Source organism: Parasteatoda tepidariorum, chromosome 4 (genome assembly GCF_043381705.1).
Source record: "Parasteatoda tepidariorum isolate YZ-2023 chromosome 4, CAS_Ptep_4.0, whole genome shotgun sequence".
NCBI lineage: Eukaryota > Metazoa > Arthropoda > Arachnida > Araneae > Theridiidae > Parasteatoda > Parasteatoda tepidariorum.
In genome coordinates, this window is record NC_092207.1 from 613,926 (window position 1) to 636,326 (window position 22,401).

A 22,401-nucleotide genomic window follows, 5' to 3' on the forward strand; every position below is an offset into this window, starting at 1 on the left:
ATACAAAAGCAAAATTTTTTTTTTTCTGCAGAATTATATTCTAAAGATACTTTTCTTGTTCATCAGAAAGGAAAGAAATACTCCTGATTTTTCTGATCATTTCGAAATAAAAAAAATTTGCCAATGACTGGTTTGCTTCAACTAGAATTTTAAATTGATAAAATTAAAAAAAAATAATAGTAAAAATTCGTAAATCACAGAAGAGAGTTTAAAGGATGATTCGCTCTAGAAATGATATTTTTTCTTTCATTTTTTGAAAGAACACCATAATTTTTAAAGAACATGATAAAATCATTTTATATTCAAATAAAATATGACTGAGTGGTGATTTTGTTAGAAATTCAGATATTTGGAACAGGATGAAATCGGGGGGAGGGAGATTCCATTTTAAAAATTAGATTTTTTGCAGACCTAAATCCATGACTTTCCATGATTTTCTTTTAAAAAAATAGTAAAAATCATGACATTTCATGACAAATTTTGTTCAATACCGAAATTCATGACTTTCCAGGTGCGCGGATACCCTGCAACTATTTTATTATTAAACTTTGCTTTCAAATGATAAAAGAGTTGTATACCATTAAGCACCTGGCAACATTGCAACCCAAAGTGCCAGCTCCAAATAAAAGGCATCTTGATGATTGAATCTTTTCCAACTTTAAATCAGGAGAAAGACGCCATCTCATAAGCTTTAGATTCAGATCCACAGCTGAATTGGCTAATCTGAAAAGAAATCATTAATCTTGACAATCATCAACTTATGTTTTTTTTTTTTTTTTGCTGCAAGAAAAAAAATTAAAAAATAAATAAATAAATACAGTCAAGTTCCGCTTTAGTGAACCTTCAAGAGACCGAAATTTCAGTTCACTGTAACCAGAAGTTCACCATATCCGTACTGCAAACAATTTTAACTCATTTTTCCGAACTCCATAAAAATAAATACAAAAATGGTCCATAAATTTACCTAAATCAGCCATAAAAATAAATTTAAAATGATTAAAAAACGATATGTAGTAACACAAATGTGTTCATTTTTATTTTATATATTGCTCTTCGTCTTGCGAACAAAAAAAATTAGGGATGGGAAACTGAGACAGAAGAAGCTAACAAGAATAAATGCTCAGGGCCATGGGTGCAAGTTGGAAAAAAGGCCAAGACTGAAAATTTTTTGACTGAAATACCTAACATATACAATACCCCCTCGACATATGCAAACTATCTAAGAAAGCTTTACCATAATACATCAAGTTTAAATACTGTACAAAAAATATTTATTCATCTGTCTTTTGATAAAATAACAACAGGACATAAGAAAGTAGACCAATAACGTAGACCTAAAAAATATTTTTAGGGACAGAAAAAAAAATTTCCGATTTCCGTCATCGAGTCAGTCTTGTTTCCGTCTTACTTCCGTCCGCGGACATTTTCGAAAGACGGAAATCCGTCCTGGGGACGGAAGACTTGCACCCATGCTCAGGGCTCGAAAAACCTCCCGTCCGCGGCGGTCAAAAATTTCCCGCGGACAACTAATTTCTCGAATCAGACGTCCGCGCGGACGGCCATTTTCCCGTTAATGTTCGTGATACACTTTAAATTTTTGTTATCTTACAAGAGTCTAGCACCTCACTTCTGAAATGACCCTCTAATCTAGAAATCCCGTACAGCAACATACTACGCATGGTGGATTTATGTTTTTTCCGTCTGGGAGTACTGCAGCAGTTGAAAGGGACTTTTCAGCAATGAACTTACAAAAAAACACATTACGTAAGCACTAAACGCAATTATGAAAATCCACCTAAATGGAAAACTCCTTTCAGATTTCTATGCAGAAACCTCTGTAAATCATAGGCTTGATTGTGGAACTGGCAAATGTCATATTTGATTCATTTAAAAAACGCAGCACCCTCGGATAAATTGACATTCCAGATAACTTGACCTTTGTCATTTTAATTATTTCATAAAAGAAATAAATTATTTCATAAAAGAAATACTAGGTTTTACTACTAGTAACCAAGTATTTCTTTTATTACTGCATAATGTAATCCTAGTAGCTACTAATTCATTGTGTAATTTATATAAATGTTTGTAATAAATAAGAAAAAATTAAATTTTTATTTATTTAGAAGCGACGGGTTAGTTTCAAAGGAGGACAGATACATCGTTGGACAAGCCGTCCTCGATGACGGGTTAAATTTCTGAGTTTTTTCGAGCCCTGTAAATGCTTACGGCTACATTTCACTCAATAAATGATTTAAAAAATCGGTATATATTTTATGTATAAATTTCAAAATTACCAAAAAATGAAGAAAAAAAATCAGTCGAAGACAGAAAAAAGTTCACAATATCCAATTTCCTCTCTTCTTTAGGTTCACTATATCCACAAAAAATATTATGGTTCAATTTAAATAAATACATACACATTTATTGGTTTACTGATTATCAAAGGTTAAGACACACACATTCAGAAGGAGAAAAAGAATGAATGAAATCACTAAAATTAAATAACAAGAAAGGATATTTTTGTTGGAAAAATATACAGGAAACAATATGAAAGTAATTTGCATGCACTTTCTTGATATTGATTAAAAGTAAAGAAACTTCAAAGAAAAACAATCAAAAACTTCAGATATAATAACATACAGCATACATATTCTAAAAATAATAGTATGGAATTCATGTAGAAAAACATATTTTTTTTTTGGCTCTTTAATTCCCAATTTAATTTAAAGCTTTTAGTGTACTAAACCATGCAACAAAAAAAAAAAAAAAAAAAAAAAAAAAAAAAAAAAAAAAAAAAAACAAGTTACACCGGCCAGCAGAAGTAAGCAACTGCTTTTTCTTCTGTCTCTTGGTAACAATTAGAATTTTATCTTGCATTCCATGATGAAGGTTTGAGATACAATACCTTCCTCAAAAATATATAGTAAAGATCTGCCCTTGATATGAAATTCATAATTAATGTTACTAGATTATTACTTTTTTTCTGAGCTCAGTCAAAAATGTTTCTCCTTTTCATATTCATTTCAGAAATGTAGATGAACCAAATAAGCTAAGAAATGGAGGCTCTAACACTTGGTTGTAGCAAAAATCCCCCCCCCTCTTTTTGTATGATATGGAGAGCAGATCTGATAACAGAATAGACTTGATAAGACAAGTAAAGCACAATTTCAATGATATTGAAATAGAACACTTTGGAAGGAAAGTATTCTGTTGCCACTCAGCATAATAAATTTGAAAGTAAACTACCTTCCCCCCAAAAATGCTTTATAGACACTGATTTAATTTTGCATAAGTGATAAATAAGTTCAAGTAGTATTAAATTTTACTCATTAAATGTCTGAAAAAAATAAGAAAAAACTTCCTTCTTTTTTTTTAAATTAGTGACTCTTAAAATTAAAAAAAAAAGTGATTTAAATCATGATTTGATCCACTTAGCAAATGGGTGGAAGAATGTTCATATAACAAAAGGGAAGAAAGGTTTAGCAATGAGAGAAGACTTTTTAAGTGCAGACTCATTAGTGGGTTAAATCAAGCTGATTTAAATCAATGAACCCTCATATAGAGAAACAGTATTAAATAGAAATAAAGTATTTCATATTTTTTAATAAGATTAATTGTAATCTGTAAAATATTTGTAACCGTATTATGAGACATCCTAAAAAATCTAGCAGCAAAATAACTTGGACCCATAATCACGAGGTCAATAAGGGTTCAAAGAGCCATTATTTTCCATTATTGGCACTATAACAGAATTTTCCGATTCACCCGAAGTTTTACAGTCCTTTATAGAGTTGTCAGGTTCACCCAATATTTAGATTGATTGTTCAGCCAGGAATTCAAAATTCATTTTCAAAAAATTAGTTTTTAGAGGAATTAAAAGAAAATGGTGTGTGGCTTAGAAGAACAAGCTTAAGAGCTTTTATCACTCATATAATGAATCTGACATTATTAACAAAGGCTGTACCACAAAAACAGTTTTCAATGCCAGACCAGTTGGTACACGAAAAGGGGCGGGCGGACTATAAAATGGATAGATGGACGAGAAGAAGAAATTTTGGTCTTAAAAATTAAAAACTGGAAAACGCTAGCAGGAAAAACTTATTAAGAAGGCCAAGGCCCACCTTGGGCTGTCGAGCCACCGACAAGGATGATTCAGCAAGGGAATATTCTAAAAATATTTTACCTAATTTCACATATATTGCAAAATGCTTATAATGTAGAGGAGGGGGGGGGGAGGAAATGTGTTCAAAATGTTTATTATATTAATTTGATAACATAAGAAACTCAATCATACAACACACTAATTTAGTGTTTCTTTCAAGTATTTGGATCAGCAAACAAAGTTAATCTTCATCTTTTTTTTTTTAATAAAATAATAATTAAGATTTTTATTGATTTAAAAATAATATTCTAAAATTAAAATACATATTTATTAATCCCAGTGATGTTTCAAAAAGCAACAATAAAGAAAAATTACAAAAAAATACAGTGAAAATTTACATTAAGTATGGAAACAATTAAAGTTTTATTCAATGCCCTTATAAGTGATGTACGAGCATACATACAGTTTTTGAGCATTTTTCCCCCTTCAAAATAGTTCGGTCCTCCAAACTGCAAGGGAAAATGCACTCCATGAGTAGTAAAATAGAAAAGTGAGTGAGAAGATAGTTACTTTTTAGGGTCCATATTAGCACTCATGTCAACCTTTCTTGGTGCAAGTTTGTTTTTATTCTTTTCCCAACCAACAACATCAGGGCAATCTACAAAACAAATAAAAAAATTTAAATATTTAAACAGAACTTATTCACTTATCACAAAATTAAAAACCACAAGTTTCATTTGTGATTTGAAATTAATTAGGCATTTTCAAAAAACACAAACTAATCCAAATATTAAATTTAAAAAAAATTATGATAAATAAACTATCCATTTAATTATCATATCCTCTCGATTTGAAAAGAAAGATAACTGCGACAGAAAAAGGGGGAAAGATTTTTGTTTTCTATATAATTAATGTAGAGTTGCTACAACTCTCTTTCCTTTTTATGAGTATCAGTCATCCTATTTCTGCCCAAACTGTCTGAGATAGCTTCTCGGTGAATAAAATAAACAGTTTTAGTCTGCCAATTTTTGGGTAAGGAGGGACAACCTGAGAAGAGGGGCAGGACAGAGGTGAAGAAGAGAGGGTGAGCTGGGTGGAAGGTGATTAGAAAAAGAGGTTTTTGATATATATATATNACCTGATACCTACAAATAGTTTATCAGCTCCTCAAGATTTCAAGCCAAGTCTAGCACATGTGCAAGATAAGTGACTTTAAATTCAATTGACTTCAGCTGCGAAATTCCTTTTCTTTAAAATGTTCTCCAAATCTGTCTGTCACATGTTGATTTAGTTTAGTATAATTTGTCATGACCTTATTTTATTATGCCACAGGGTCAAATTCATTTTAATGAGTAAATCTTGATAATTGAGTTAATCATCATTAAAATTGCTGAAGTAAATTATCTCCCTTTGTGATCATTATTTCCAGACAGATATCTTACTTTATTTGTATGTGTTGGTGATGATTTGGCATTAGTTGAAAAATGCATTAGAACTAAATTTGGCAATTATCCCACTATACTTTACCCAAATTGCCACCACATTAAAAACATTTTCCTGAAAGTAAAAGTTGAAACTCTAAAGATAAAAAAGATTTGGTGTGCTAAGCATTGGATTAATAAATGTACATTGAATAACATTTTTAAAAGCATAAACGTGTTACTTTAAAACAAAGTTTTTCAAACTGAATAGTTTTTATTAATTTTTATTCAATTTGTTAAAAAATTTAACAGTATGTAGGTAAAGTGGCTTCTATTACAAATGGGTTGTTTTAGATAACATTTATAGAATAATTGAACAACAAGCAGAACTTTTTAAAAGAGTTAATTCATTTTGTTGTCCTTTTATTAAATTTTAATTTTCAAACACTCCAAAGATACATATAATATCCTGTTAAGTTTTTAAGTATTAAGTTTCAAATAAAAAATATGGAGTTCTAAGAGGTGCGAAAATGTCTGAATTACAGTAATCAAATCTATCAATGATTGCAATAAACTTTATGCTTTTAATTGTTAAGATACATACATTTTTATATACTGATTAACCATGATGTTATAATTTATACATTCACAGGGTTGGAAAATGCATTTCTTTGGATTTTAACCAAAGAAAATCTGGTTCTTTTGATTTAAACCAGGTTTTTATAGTTTATTCAAAACTAAAGACTACAAATAACATTTGGAACATAAAATTTTAAGCAATCACAAAAAAGTATTGAATGAAAAACTTTTATTCCATAATATTCTTATAAAAAAGAATAACTGGAATTTTAAAAAAATTCTTACACATAAGTTTACCCATAACATGAAAATAAATATTTAATTTCTAAATGTCATAGTAATATGTCAATGATGTATAGTGCATGCTAAAGAGGGATTCTTCTGCCCTTGCTTGTTAATTTACGTGAAAATATCATATTTTAGAGTTATATCATTTACAGCATTAGTATAAATGATTTTTCTACAAAGTTATTTTTACCTTTATCTATTAAGTCAAAATATAAAGTTTAATTCAAAAAGCATGACTAAAATATGCATTCTATATTAAAGGTAAAATATCCACACAAAAAATTTAAACAATATACGGAAAAAAAAAATTACTCCCAACAATATTATCATCATCAAATAAAAATTAAATACATTCAAAAATTTTAATTTCTCTATCATTTAATTTCTCCTGTCATGTTTTTTTGCAATTAAAATTAAATTACTACTCTAAAATAAAAATTAAGGTACTTAAATGACCTTCATCAGAAATAGAGGTTGAATCCAATTGAATAGGTATGATAATGCTATGTTCACAGTGACGCCTTCCTTCTCTAACATTTGTCCTAAAACACAATACATCCCACTCCTTTTGATCATTGGACCTACAACAAAGTAATTTCAGGTGTTGATTTATATTTATGCAATTAAGCTTATTTTTTAAAAATAAATAACTAATGAAGAAGAATATATTTTTGTTCCATATTTCAGAGTGACTTCTAGGCGGTTGCTTCTTCTTAATTAAACAACAATTTTAACTACTTTTTACTATTTTCAACATTTTTCCAAATTATTCAATAATTTTTAAAAAAATCGTTAGTCACAAGAGAAACATACATCAACCCGACTAATGGACAGTTTGTTCCTTTTTAATTTTATCTGATCTGACAAAACAAGCAAAAGATAAGGAGTTGGCATGGGCTTCCAATTTTTGAATAAAACAAAATTAAAATACACAGTTACAAAAGTTCTCAAAATTTCTTTAAACTAGTGATTGAGCCGTGGTGGATCAGGGGATAAACCGGATTCGAACCCTGGCAAAAGCTGGTCGGTTCTAATTGGCATGCAACGCACCGACCACAATGCCGACATAAAATATCCCCTTAGTGGTAGACGGTTCATGGATTAGAATCCCTTTGCATCGAGATTCCTGTGGGAGGTTTTTGCGGGTTTCCTCTTTATATAATGCAAAATGCGGTTTAATTTTATCAAAAACTTCTCCATGACGAAGGCAAATTTTTCCCAATACTTGATCAACACCAATACAGAAAATTAAAAAAAAACAAAAACAATAACAGTGGAAACTTACGAAAGAAGTGAATAATCAAGTGTATGACTCGAAATGCGATTCTCATAATAACACTACATGAAATATTGGGTTTGAAAAAAAATATGTGAAAGTTCATGCCAATAACTATGGATTAATAATGATCAAAACACTGGATTTATGACGATATTGGCACAAATCGTGGCTGTCAAAAAATGATTACTTGAATATGTGATTCAAATTTTGTGTCATAAAAATGTCAGGATTCTAAAAAAATTAGAATATCAATAATAATAATTAAGCAATGAAAGACATCGGGACTTTAATAAGCCATGTTAAAATTCGTAAAACTTGAGCTGAAAGGAAAATTAGAATTTTTATTACCTAAATTAAAAATCTTTCTGCAGGAATTCAGCAATGTTCTGCGACAATGTCACCGTGTTGCTGCAACTCCTTAAAATGCCATGGTACATCACAATTAAAATAGGAGCATTATTTACTTCTTATGATTAAAAAAGGGAATTTCATATTTAATGGAATTTTATCTAATCATTTCCTATATTAAAGTGTACAAAAAAGTATTTATTCCAAAACTTGTTAATAAAGTTCTTTCTAGCTTATCAAATATGTTCATAAAATTATTAAAATTAAGTCATTTACAATTTGTTATCTTTTATATACTTATAGTTTCTATTTTGTAAAAGTTTATCCATAATTTCAAATTATTGAGTGTTGCAACTGTAACAACAAATGTTACTTCCGTAACAAATTAATTTGTGTTCAACATAATTATTAAAGTCACAATCTTAAAGTTTTTTAATGTTTTCAAAAACAATAAAATTTCCTATATATATGAAATATTTTCCTAAAAATTCGGTATAATTTATTACATTTTGATATTTGCCTAAATGAGGTTCACAACAGACAATTCTTTTTCTTTACAAAATTTTCAAATTCATGGAAGTTAAAAAGTTTCAGAATTATTAAAAGTGTTTGATGATTTTAAAGTAAGTTAGGCACATTCAATGCACATTGAATGTGTACATGCATATTGCCGTATGAAGCAATGTTTGAAATTAGAATTTTCTCTTCACAAAGAATTCTATTATTATGTGTAAATCAGAAAGGCCAACTTTCCAAACTAACTAACAGTAATTAGAAGAACAAAAAATTTACAGTTAGTGTTCGAGAAATTTAAATTTATGAAATTTTAAGGTGTCTATACTACTTTATTCTATATAAGTATACAACATTAATATAAAAGTAATAAACAAGATATTGCTTTTTAGACAAACTGGAACAAGAAAGGAATGGGAAGGCCGTGATTGAGATGGGTTGATTAGGTGGCAATTAATGAGAAGAATAAATCGGAAGTCGTAATGGAGAAATCTCTAGAGGAAGGCATTGGCCCACATTGGGCTATCTGGCAAACTATGATAATGATGATAAAATTAAATTGATTACATGGAATCAGTGCTCTAGTTTTTAGCGAAATCGGAACTATCGCTTATTGCCATTTTACCCTTCAGCATTAAAACCATTAAAAACTTTTAGCTCTTCTACGAGGAATTAAGCTTAAGTTTCAGAACAGCTTGTTAAACAGAATTTTTTTCCTATTAAATTGTTTTTGAATTGAATGGAATTATTTATTAAATTGTTCAGAATCATTTAAGGAGTAGAAAAATATTATTGTAGATTAACTGACTCAGGATTTAAGATCGCTGACCCTTTAGATTAGATCATTTTTAGCAGTGAATGAAGAAAGAAAAAACGTATTTAAAGAAGATTATTAAGAAAAATGTCAAATACCATAATTTTTATGACTGTTATTTGTAAGAACGTAATCTTAACTATGAAACCGTAATAATTACAGATAAACTGTGATTGTTTTGAATGCATTATTGAATGATGAATAAAGCGAGTTGTTTTAAAAACAAGGAATTCATTAGAAAAATCTGTGACAGTGAGGCAACAATAAGTGGAAATATTATTTAATATTCCAATTAGAAATTGGATGAAGGAGGCTCTACTGTATTTCATCTTTACAAGAATTTACATAGAAAATAAAATTATGTTAAGATACAATCAAACTGAATAATAAATGAATAATTAACAAAGAGTAATTAACATTATAAATTTACCAATGGTAAGCGACTAGGGCTAACAGATTTCTTAGAGGCCAGCCAGGATATTTTTCTAATGAAGATGGGTCTGTAAATCCAACTAGAATCTAAGGAATTGGGTAAATAAAACCAACTCAAAATAACACACAGAAAAATATGCAGTTAAAGAGAATTCAAAATTATATTACCTGAGAACAAGAATTTTTAATCTCTCTGTAATGCTTGAGCTCGGAAACACAGCATTCATCGTTACTTTTTTTACAAATTAAAAATGCTGTTTTATGGGACAATTCCAAGGAATCGTAGGAATTTAGAATTTGTGTCACCTAAAACACGTTAAGAAAATTTTATTAGACATGCCAGAACAATTTTGGGGAAAAAAGACTAAATTTTAAGCATTAACAAATAACTTCAGAAACTTTTTTCAATATCATAGATTTCACAATAAAAATTACCTTTCTAAGGAATTGTTATATTAATCAAAATAAAAATTAAATTAAAAAAAAAACATTTTTATACTCAAATTTCACTTTAAATTATAAGACTCTTCCGTTAGCTTTCTCAAAATGCCATTACTTATTGATCTCTCAATTGGAATAATTTATTACTAAAAGAGAATCAAAAAATTTAACATAGTGGCAAAATTTGCTTTTTTTTCTTTCTATAATTGAAACTGAAAAGTAGGAAAAAATGAATATTTAAAGGTGCATTCTTTGAAGAAAAGGAATTTATTTAAAAATAAAATAGCTTAAAAAATTCATTAATATATCCTGAAAAAAATGATTAGTGTTTTTATTAGTGCGAATTCCTTAAGTTTATAAGTGGGTCCTTAAATTTTTAAGTTTATAAATCACTACTAGTTCAATATAATTTTATTCCTATTATTTTTTACATATGCTTGTTTATTCAAGAATAGTGTAAAATCAAAAAAAAATTTTTTTCTCATATGAACTTTATTTTCCAAAACAATTTTAAAAAAGTTATTGCACTAAAGAAAATCTTTACATTTTGGGGGAAATTTTGAATCAAAAAGAAACTTCTTCAGATTTTCAGCATTCCTGCTTATATGTATGTGAATATTTTCAATACATCTTGACCCTAATATATTCCCTGATGAATGACCTAATTATAATTTCCAAAAAAAGATAAATGTTTGTTTAAATGAGTTAAATTTTTTTCAATCAATCTATTAAAGGGCTTAATTAAATGACTATTAATAATTAGTACAGTTACTAGAATAAATTTTCTAGTTATATGTTATTTTATTATGTTATAATAGCTTTAGTAAGTCTATTTTCTAGTCTAGGCATCTCAGCATCAATCGAAAGAATTATTTTGGTTTTATTATACTAAATTAAAAAATTAACTTAGATTACAGAAGGCTTCAGAGAAAGGAGTTGAAATGAGAGTAAATAATAATTGATTTTACATATAATGAATAAGATGATTGTTGGGAGTTCTCTTATCAAGATTATTGCTTTTGTACCTTTATTTATAATTATTTAATATTTTCTACAGCAGAATTCGGATTTTTGACGTCAATCCTCAAAACATGAAAAGTTTTTAATGATAAAATTCAAAAACGTTAACTGATTGATCACTTGTAATTTTATATGCCTGTTTATTTATAAAGACTTCTTATTTATAATGGCTAATAATTATCCCTACGGAAAAATATAGGGTTTTTGACAAGATGGATAAAACCGTGGTTAAAACCTGACAAAAACGTCAATTGTCGAAAACTTGACAAATCTGGTTATGAAGCAGAAAAAAGTAAAAATCACTGGTGTAGAGCATTGTGAGAACATGGGTCAAATTAACATTTAATATGACATATTTCAAAGCATGAAGAGTTTCAGGAATTATAAAAATATTTGAATACTCATTTTTTAAAAGATGTTTTAAGAATTTAATTACTATATTAGGTGTGAAGTTTGTTTCGTATGAAACGTTTGCAGAACTTTTAAGAGAGATTACAAAAAAAAAAAAAAAAAAAAAAAATTATATCTACAAGATTTTACAATAACTAAAATTCTCGCATTTGATCCAGAAATATTATACTTTCCTCATTATTTTGGATCAGCTTGTAAGTTTAAATGAAATGAATAGCAAGATGACTTGTGTCTTAAATGTCTGCTTTTAAAACAGAAATAATCTCTGAAAAAATATTAAGTAACAACTTTTTTTTAATTAAGTATTTTATTGTATTAATAAAATACTCAAAAGCAAAGACAATGCATCAATTTCGGAAACAATATACACATAGGTTTATTTTATTTCAAAAAATTTCGTTTACATTTAACATTTTTAAATGAGCTTCAATTGTTGCTGTGTAAAGTAGTGTTTGAAACGAGAATTTTCCCTTCACAAAGAATTCTATTATTATGTGTAAATCAGAAAGGTCAACTTTACTAGCTATCAGTAATTAGAAGAACAATAACATAAAAATATCTAGAGTTAGTGTTCTTGATATTATATAAATATACAACATTAATAAAATTATGCATGAATTTTCTATTAAATAAAAAAAGTGGCATTTATATAAAAGTAACAATTCCTCATTATTTTGGCATTACCATAAATTAATTTCCTCATAATTTTGGATAAGCTTGTACGTTACATTAAATGCAATTAATAACAAGATGAAATGTGCCTTAAATGTGTGTCTTTAAAACAAAATTAATTTCTGACAAAAATATTAAGTCACAATTTGTTAAGGTTTACAACCATCAAATGTTAGACAGATTATAACATTACATACTTGCTCAGAACTAAAGTAGTCATAAATTCCACGTATTTCCCCACATTTAGTGACCCTCGGATAAACCAGGGCAGGAAAACCAATCCAATAGTAGAAATGGTATTTTTTCAATTCCTGTTGAAATTAAGGCAGAAAACATTATTCAATTGCAGTCACCACATGATCAATCAATGTTTTAAAAAAAATAATTGCATTGTTTTTATGACATTATTGACAGAAAATTATAATGAAATGAACACTAAATAAATTTCAATTTGCGGCACTTAAAATTTAAAAAAATTAAAAATAATAATAATTATCGCAATAATTTTTCAGTTATACAAAGTGGATAAGTTCAACAAAGACTTAAATTGGCACAAAAACATATTTTAAAAAAATTATATTACAGTTAAACCCTGACTATTTGACATAAAAAGAAGAGGTAAAAATGTAAGAATTTATTTCAGCTGATTCTGCAGATTGTTTTAAACAAGAGAACATTAAGAATTTATTTTAATGGTAGAAAAAAACAGCTGAAATTGGTTCTCCCTTTCAAACAAAACACTAGGTTGAGTAGTCTGAGAAAATGTTAAAAATCACATTCTATTAATTTAGGTAAATATTCATACGATTTCCTATGACCAATAATACAATAAATTATTTCTTCATAAAATTAGACCCTATAGTCACATTATTTTCAAAGAAAATGGCACTATAATATGGTCCCCTTACCCCAATAAATTTTATCTGACAACGACAATAATCAGAACAGTAATCGGATTGAATTCAATGTGGTGTTTACTTGCACAAGGTGAAAGTTTATTTTTAAATTTTAGTGAAGTAAAAATTGTGTATTTCATCTAAAGAAGATTATTTTAAACCATTTTTTAAAATTATTTAAAGAATTGACACTCAACATACTGCAGTATTGGCAATAGCACCTGTTGAGGAATAAGAGAAGCATTTTTGCCATTAGCAGATATTTAATCGAATATTTAAAAAAAAAAAAAAAAAAACAATTTTTTCAACAAATACAGAGAAATTGGAGAATATACGGGTAAACAGGAGATAGTCATAAAATGCAAGAGTCTTCATTAAAAAACAGGAGACTTGGCAGGAATCTGGATTGCTAGAACTTGATGCTTCAAGCTTAATGTAAATAAATATGCTTATGACAAAAAAATACATAACAAACATATATTATTTTATTTTATAACCGTCGTTGAACAGACAACCCAATTTTATGGATTTACCACTACTAATGTTTAATTCTATAGCCTTGTCATTTTAAACCCAATCCAGAAGACAAGGGAACTCCTGAATCAAGTATTGGGAAAAGTTTGCCTCTGTGAAGGACTTTTTGATGGAGCTAACCCGCATTTGTGTTACATCAAGAGGAAGACAATGAGAACCTCCCATGATTACCCTGACGGCATGGTTAGCAAGGGGACTCTAACTCATGTTCTGTCTACCCCAGAGGATATTTCACGGCAGCACTGTAGTCGGTACAAGCCGAATGTAGAATTCGTATCGACTGGGATTCGAACACGGTTCGCCTCATTGGAAGGCTAACGCCCTATCCCCTGGGCCATCGTGACTCAACATATATTATGTAAAGTTTCATTTATAAATTTTTTTTTGGTACTATATGTCTGATTTTTATAATTTTTTTTATCTTGTGGTCAAAATTCCAAATAAATTTTAATGCAGATGCTTTTTTTTTCTTCCACACTCCATATTAAGTTTATACTGAGTTTCATCTACTAAAAGCAACACCTCTGAGAACAGAGAAGGCCCCTGTACGGATCAATTTAATAGTTCGATGTAACAAACATAAACTGATTAGTGGGAGAAAATGAGAACGATGTCTTAACGTTTGGGGTTTTAAACTGCATAGTAGTAGGAAAATACAAGAAATGTCATAACATTGGGACTACGAAAGAACCAGATTTCACGTTTAGGGTAAATCGAGCGGATGCCTTCTCTCTTCTAGGAGATGTTGCAGACTATGTTGGTCTGAGTAAAGTAACTTTATTCGTAACTACCCTAGATAAACAACAAATAAAGGATGGTTTCAGAATCACTTATAATTAATTCAATATAAAAATTGAGACTGAAAAGCTATAAAAAATAAGTTGATAAAAACATATTCGATAAAAAAAACTTACAGCAAATGTTAAACAGACCAAAGATTGTAAATTTGTTGGATTTTCAAGGGCTGATTCATCTGTAATAGATTTCCATATCTAAAAACATTTAAAAAATAATTTTAGGGAAATGTCACTTCTGTATAATTAAACATTATATGAATGCATTTATTCTGGAAGTATGCTAAAATTATAAATACACACCCGAACAAACTAATTAAAACAACAAATTTAATTTCTTTTTTCCTGCATTACTTTAGAAAGCATAAATACATGTACAATTCAAATATAAATTTGCATAATTATGTAATTAATAATCTTGGAAAGTATTAATTTTTGGTCCATCTTATACTTGAAATTTTTGATCTGAACTATATGTAATATATAAATTATAGTAAATTCCAATATGCCAAAAAACATTTCTAAGAAAATACTTGAGAAAAGAAAAAAAGACATTTTTATTTAACAATGCCACAACATTATTAAATAATATCGTCGATATTTTTATTTAACAAAATGCAAATAATACCAAGAAAAATAAAGACCGTAAATAATAATATCAAATAAATAAATAACTTTACAACAATAATAAGATAATCTGTTAATTTTTCTTTTCAGATGAGTTTAACACTAAAACAAGAATATTTTTGGACTGACCTAAAACGGCCATTGTTGGTTACTTTTACTCTCATAAGAAAGCGATGTTATCTCAAAGTAAATGATTTTTCTACACGATGAATATTTAAAAAAATATAATATATAAGAATTCTTAGAAATTGAAAGAATTTTTTTTTTATAAATGTAATGACAATATTACAATATAAAGTAATGTCGTATATTACAGATTATTCTTCTGCAAGAGCTCTATTAATTTGAAAATAAACAAATGACAGGAACATAAATAATACATATTAGCACAGGACACATTTTAAAGAGTAAAGTTCCATCATTAGTTAGGCATTAGCATAGATCTGTGCAGAGAGCTTGAAATACTTTAATTTACAATAAATATGTATTGATATTAAGTATGGTAGCCTTTGTCAAACAATTTATATGGAATTGCATATTAAATTTTGATAGTAGTGCATAAGAGATATTAAAATGAGTATTACAATTTTAAATTGCCAAAAGTGAATTAATATCATGTGCTTTATAATTGTTTTAAATATAAAATTATCCATTAATTTTATTAGTTACTCATACTAATAACAATATTTCTTTTAAATTAAAAAAAATAAAGAAATAAATGTTGTTTTTTTTTAAATTTAGAAGCAAAATTAATATTAAGGTATTTTTAATGCAAAAAATGGCCAGTAGAAAGAAAAAAAAAAAAAAAAAAAAAAAAAAAAAAAAAAAAAAAAAAAGAGGCCACTAATAAATTTATCTCTAGAGGCCAGTGGCAACCAGATAAATTTTCCAGTCTTGCCCTTTATTTATAAAAGTTAACACAGGGTTTATTTTGAGAAAACTATATTCTGACTTTTGCTGATTTTTCCTGACCTTTTACAATAAAATTCCTGATCCGTCGTTTCCCACTCCAACAAAACTTTTAACATTGCAGTTTCAATTATTAATAATATGCTACTGAGTCATAAGTATCATAGATTGAATAGGATAAACACTTATAGATTAAAGTGGAATTGCGTAATTGCACTTTATATCCCAAATTATATTTTCAGAAAACTTGTGAAACATATTTTTAATTATCATGATTAGATTAAACTTTTAGCGTGTTTTTGTAGTTAGATACGAAAACTATTTGAATAAAAAGATCAAGAAAATCTGTTGGATTATGGAAATATTACTTTATTTAATGTTAAGTGGAACCAAATGCATGAGTGTCGTCAGGATATAAAGGGTTAATCAAATCTGCGAGATATGTATCAGTATCCTCAAATAATATTTACTCTTAAAACATACTAGAACATTTGTTACATTATAATAATAATTTTAAAAAATCACAATTTCACTTAAAACTGACTTTTCTTTTAAAAGATAATATTGAAATATAAAGGGGAAAAAAGTCAAGAAAAGTTAATTATACACAAATAAAAATTCAGATAGAAAAATTATGCAACTTGTGAGAAAAATAAAATCAAAAATATCTTCTTTTCAGTATTTTTAAATTTGTTTCTGTCTTTTAAATATGTTTCCGGAGAAACTCAGGGGCATTCCTATGTTATGTAATATTTCTCAACATATTTTGTTGTTTGACAATTTCTGAATCAAGAACATCCAGTTCTGTTGCAGCAGTTTTTGTCAATTTAGATTTTCTCAATCATCAATTTCAAATCATCTATCTTTTCTTTTATTTGTTTTCTAGAAATTTCAGCTTTTTCATTCTTTTTTTTTTTGGCTTCTAATGCATGTCTCCATCTTGTTCTAGATCCTTTTACAGCATCTAGCATTTTTTCATTAATGTCTATGTTTCTTACTCCACTTATAAATGAAACATAATCATACACACGCCTTTGTGAAATAATAGAGTCTTCATTGAGGTTTTCAACCCATAAGCTTTTATAGATTGAAAACCCCTCTTCGACTGTTGCGTTACCATGAGAGAGGATAAGAACAATTTTTATACCCTCCCACAAATTTTCACATTTTTTTTCTTTGTGCAAATATTTCGAAAAAAAATTATCTAATCTCTTTTGCTGTGGATTAAACTCTAAGAAACTCTTTTGCTTTTCTTTTTTTTGGCAGTATCACAAAACAGTAAAAATTCCTTTTTTGATTGTTCTGCTGTTGTTTCCGCTACTATTGTCTGTAAACCAGTTATTCACACAAAGAGCAATAAACCTAGCAACCCTATCAAAAATTCCTTATCATTGGATAAACAGGAGGAAAATTGCTAAGAGGACAGGTTCTACCAGGGAAAGAGGAATGTTATTATGAGGAAATTATATATTTTGAATTACAGAATTTTTCCTTGAAACTTTATTTTTGCCTGTCAGTCATTGAATGAACTATAGTTTTTTTTATTTTCCTAACTTTACAAATATGTAAAAAAAAATCTGACTTTTTAGCTTAATTTTAAAATAGCCTGACTTTTGCAGGTTTTCCCGACCGTGTAGAAACCCTGCAACATTATTTTAATTTCTTCCTAATCCTTAATCTAATTAATTCCAAAATTTCTAGAGTATTATTGCTTTGATTGCTTTTAAAGCTGATAATTGCACTCAAATCAGAACCTGGGGGAGGCGAATTCATTTTGCTAACATTTTCATTTGGCAAAATGTTTACTTTTACAGATTAAGCAAATCACTAAGGTTTTACAGAAGCCACTGTGAACAACTGGTTAGTTATAATATAATCAATCCATGTCAGAAAATGGTAGTCATTTACGAACATAATATCTATTATGAAATTTACTCGTCTATTTTAAATTTCACTCCCCAGAAATTATTAAAGGAGGGAAAGTACTCTCTAAAAACTTCTCACTATTCAAAAATTATTAGAGGAATAAACTTACCTTCTAAAATATTTTCCCTCCTCTATTTTAAATTTCACTCATCAAAATTTATACAAGAGTAAACTACCATCAAAAAAAAATTTCACTTCTCAAAAGTTACTAAAAAAGAGAAACTTCTTTTTCTAAAAACAATCTATTGTATAGTTATTCTAAAATACCTTTTGTCCAACAGACCTCAACAAATCTTTTTTATCTTTCAGTTTGAAGTCTTCTATTGTATTGGTATTGATCAAAGTTCCTCTCAGTCCAAAACTACCAGGAGAGACTGCTGTGTCCCTGCATGATGGGAGAGCATATATTTTATTCGAGTGCATTAAACAAAATTATACAAAATACTCTTAAATAAATTATAAAGTAATGCTTTTTATTTATTTATCAAACACCTTTAGTTGCTTTTTATTTATGAAGTATAATATTAATTTTATTCATGAAATGAAGCATAATATTTTGCTCATGTGAGAGCAGGGTTGTTACATTTAAAACATTTTGTTTTAAACATGCTTAAAACATTAAATAAAAAAATTTGTCTCAAACGAGTTGTCTTTTTAAAAGAAAAATCACATAAATTGAGTTTTAAAATTAAAAAAATTGTGGAAAAATCTTTGAAGTCAATAAAATAATCTTACTTTTTGTACAATAAGAAAGTGTAACAAGCATAGTTTTTTCTACTTTTAGACACAAATGGCTCTAAAACATTTACAAATGCTAACTTTTTTTTTACTTTTTTTTATATAAACTATAAGAAATAAGTTTTTATTTTCTATATTTGAAAGATTTTGCAAATGTTCTCAATATTAAGCAAAAACATTGTTAACAACAATGGGGTTCCCCCTTGATTTCAAAACTCCTTGAGAATGGAAACATGGAAAAGTTTCAAGAAAAGGATGAAATTTATAAAATAATTGTAATAGATGTTGGATCTTTTCAACTGTCCCACTATACTGGCGCAATTGCAGCAAATAAGTGACAATCCGTGGGCGGACTTATATGAAGAAAATTGCTTTCAAATAGCAGATGTTGTATATAGGACCTTTGATCACATTTAAAATTATTTTCTGTCCATGACACAACACCAACCAAATAACCAATAGATGCTGAAACTATTTAACTGGAATCTCAATTGTTACTGAAAATTCTAAGACAGGTTATTTTCCAGGTTATGATAAAGGAATTTTTTAGTTTTTTTGTAAAAAATTGCAACTTTTCCTGACTTTTTAGAGTTAAAATAAAATTGCTTGACAATTCCAGTTTTTCCTAACCCACAGGAGCCCTGGTATAAATATCAAATACTATAATATCCTAAACATTATCTATAACTATTAATAAATACCATGAAAAATAAACCGTCATATTATACATAATAGTTATTGAATATTGTATCATTGTGTGTGTTCATCCATTTTATGCTTAAAACCAATGTAAAAATAATATAATTTGGCTAAATTAGGAAATATTGACATTTTTTTAACAATATACCACAATGTTAAACTGACGCACTTATTGATTATAGGGAATACATTTTCAAACTGGGAAAGAACACAGCGACCTGATAACTGATAAATACCAGTTTTTCCACATATTTATCAGGATGCTTAGCCATATCTTTTAACAACAAATAAGAACTTTTAAGTACTTTTTAAGCACTATGTACATAAACAAAATGCAAAATAATTTTCAAAGACTTTACATGATCATGATAAAATAGCTAGTTTCTGACAAAGAACTCTTTTCTTGATTATATTAGCCATCATAAAATGATGGAGAGATTTTCAGTTCGATATCAGAGGGTGGAAAATGGAACCCGAAATCGAGAGAATCTTGCAAAATGCAGTAGAGTTGCGCACAAGAGTGCAAGAATCTCACCGAACCCAGCTCATTAGACACACGTGCAGACTCGCAATTATTTCATCTAGCATACCAAATGATTGGCGCTTTCATACGCAATGGACCGACGGTATGACCAAATGGCTTGTTGAATGAATTGTGAAAATAGAACAATGTAAAAGCAAGCTTTATCATGGTGAAAATCGTCATGGTAAAGAAAAAAATCTAATTTTTGAAAAGAAAAAATGAAGCACTTTTTAAAAAAACCCAATGAAAAAAGCACCATTAAAGGCTTTTAAAAAATGAAAATCAAAAGTAACCACCTTTAAGCACTTTTTAAAAACTCTATGCATCATGTTTACATGGTATTGGGTAAAAGTTGCACAGAAAAGAAATGTAAAATAAATATTTGTAGTTGGCTATCATGCTTAAGAAAACTTTTTTTTACAAATATTGTTTTAGAAGTTATAAAAAGAACAACTTTTAATGTGATGCAAGTGAAATACTTACACTTCCAGAGAAGAATAATCTATATTCACAATACAAGGGGATCCAGTGGGTCCACCTACAAAAGATGAGAGAATATAAAGAAAAACATCCTAATTTAATAAGCTTCACATATTAAAATTTTAAATGATTATGATATAATTGAAGTGTAAAAACAATGAGTTCAAAATTTTATATCCATAAAAATAAAAAAAAACTCACGTTATGAAAAACTTTAGGGTTTAGGCAAACATTAATAAATCAGTTGTTTTTAAAATAGTTTAAAATTGCTACATGTTTTCACAAGTTAGCACAATTATAAATGCTACACCTGGCCAGCAATAAAATTTTACCCTATATCAGGATGTATATTTTGAAACCCCAGATACCCAAATACCATAAGAGGTCTATCAGCAATTATTTAGAAAAAATCACAAAGGCTCAAGGAACAGACTGTTTGCCTTCCAATAAGGTGACCTGGGTTCGAATCTCAGCGATGGCTTATCAATAACAATCTGCATCCGGCTTGCACCAATCACAATGCTGACGTGAAATATCCTCAGCGGTAGAAGGATCAAGGCTACGGAGTAGAAACATGAGTAGTTGTGAGCCCAAAATTTCGGTCATCTGTTCAACGAAGGTTATAAAATAAAATTATTTAGTAAGGTAATTTTGTTGTAGTTGTAAACCCGAAAATTCGGTCAGCTTGTCAATGACGATTATAAAATAAAATTAATTAGAAAGACAATTTTAATTCCTGCCCCAATAACAAGACTGAATAAGGGATTGAACTATGGTACTTCACAATTATAGTTCACAGTGCCTTAACCTATTAGTCATTGCTCCTTAACCTATTAGTCATTAATTAGAAAGGCAATTTTAATTCTTGTCCCAATAACAAGACTGAATAAGGGATTGAACTATGGTACTTCACAATTATAGTTCACAGTGCCTTAACCTATTAGTCATTGCTCCTGGCCATCACTACTGTAAATTAAGACACTTTTTTTTAAAGAGAAACTTCTATACTTTTGAAATGTAATGTTCCTCTCATTTCACAGTCATTTTCCTATTCTGTATTGTGATATGTCGAGCCAACTACAACCGCAAAGTTGCCAAATAGATTTTAAACTTGCAATTTTTTAAAATGAAAAAACAGTTTACCTAAGGTTGGTTACGAGTTATACCCTTGAAGTTTGTCCCTATCCGTGATGTTTTTTTTTAGTTTCTCACTGCCTGCTGCTCAGAAGTTGCAAAGACTTGGTGATTATTCCACCAATGATCACAATATGGAAATCTCTCCCCCCTAGCCAATAGTTCTTATTTATAAAATACTAAAAATAAATAATTAAAAGAAAGAATTGATGCCAGACATGCATTTGGTAAAAAATGCTAGGCTCTCATTATTAGCTCTAAAACCAATTTCAAAAAGAAACATTAGTAAACAATGACAACATGAAATTTAAGAGCACTAACGTAAATCATCAGACAAAGAAAACAAATTCTTACTGTTAGAGTAAAACGCTTGAATTTCTACAGGTTTGTCATCTAATTTGAAAACTTCCAGTTTCTTTTTAGTCAATTGATACCAAAATCCTGCTTCTAGTGCAGACGCAAATGGAACGAACTGTAATAAATTATCGTCAGACATTATTTATTATAAAAAAATTTAAGGATTTCAGTGCAACCTGCTCGAAGTAAACTCCAAAAGATACCAATATTTAATTCGTCATCAGTTTCGTATTCAATCACATGTTTACAATGCTGATTAATAAATAATAAACTTTTACAATTCAGTATTGGAAAAGCATCCGATACGTAACAGTTTTTCGTTCTTTAAATGTATATATACTTGAAAAAATTGCAAAGAAATACAGGCTCTCCATTTATTCAGTTTATAAAATTTAATATTTGGGATCTCCAAGTAGACTTAAATTTGCTTTGTCACAAATGATCTTTTACTTTCTTTTATATGA

General features: G+C 28.5%; 1 protein-coding gene across 1 annotated transcript in view; it reads right to left on the reverse strand.

Annotated features, from left to right (window-relative positions):
- LOC107450497 (Autophagy-related 7) overlaps positions 1–22,368 on the reverse strand; it is a 44,310-nt gene extending 21,942 nt beyond the window's left edge. Inside the window, exons 1-10 of the mRNA XM_016066305.4 lie at positions 21,935–22,368; positions 20,450–20,504; positions 18,274–18,391; positions 14,665–14,742; positions 12,518–12,631; positions 9,945–10,082; positions 9,775–9,863; positions 6,847–6,971; positions 4,673–4,760; positions 579–723 (exon numbers count right to left, since the gene is read on the reverse strand). Of these exons, the coding sequence (XP_015921791.1) occupies positions 579–723; positions 4,673–4,760; positions 6,847–6,971; positions 9,775–9,863; positions 9,945–10,082; positions 12,518–12,631; positions 14,665–14,742; positions 18,274–18,391; positions 20,450–20,504; positions 21,935–22,076 (1,092 nt within the window). The 5' untranslated portion in view covers positions 22,077–22,368. The remainder of the gene's footprint in view (positions 1–578; positions 724–4,672; positions 4,761–6,846; positions 6,972–9,774; positions 9,864–9,944; positions 10,083–12,517; positions 12,632–14,664; positions 14,743–18,273; positions 18,392–20,449; positions 20,505–21,934) is intronic.
- Between the last annotated feature and the right edge of the window lie 33 nt (positions 22,369–22,401).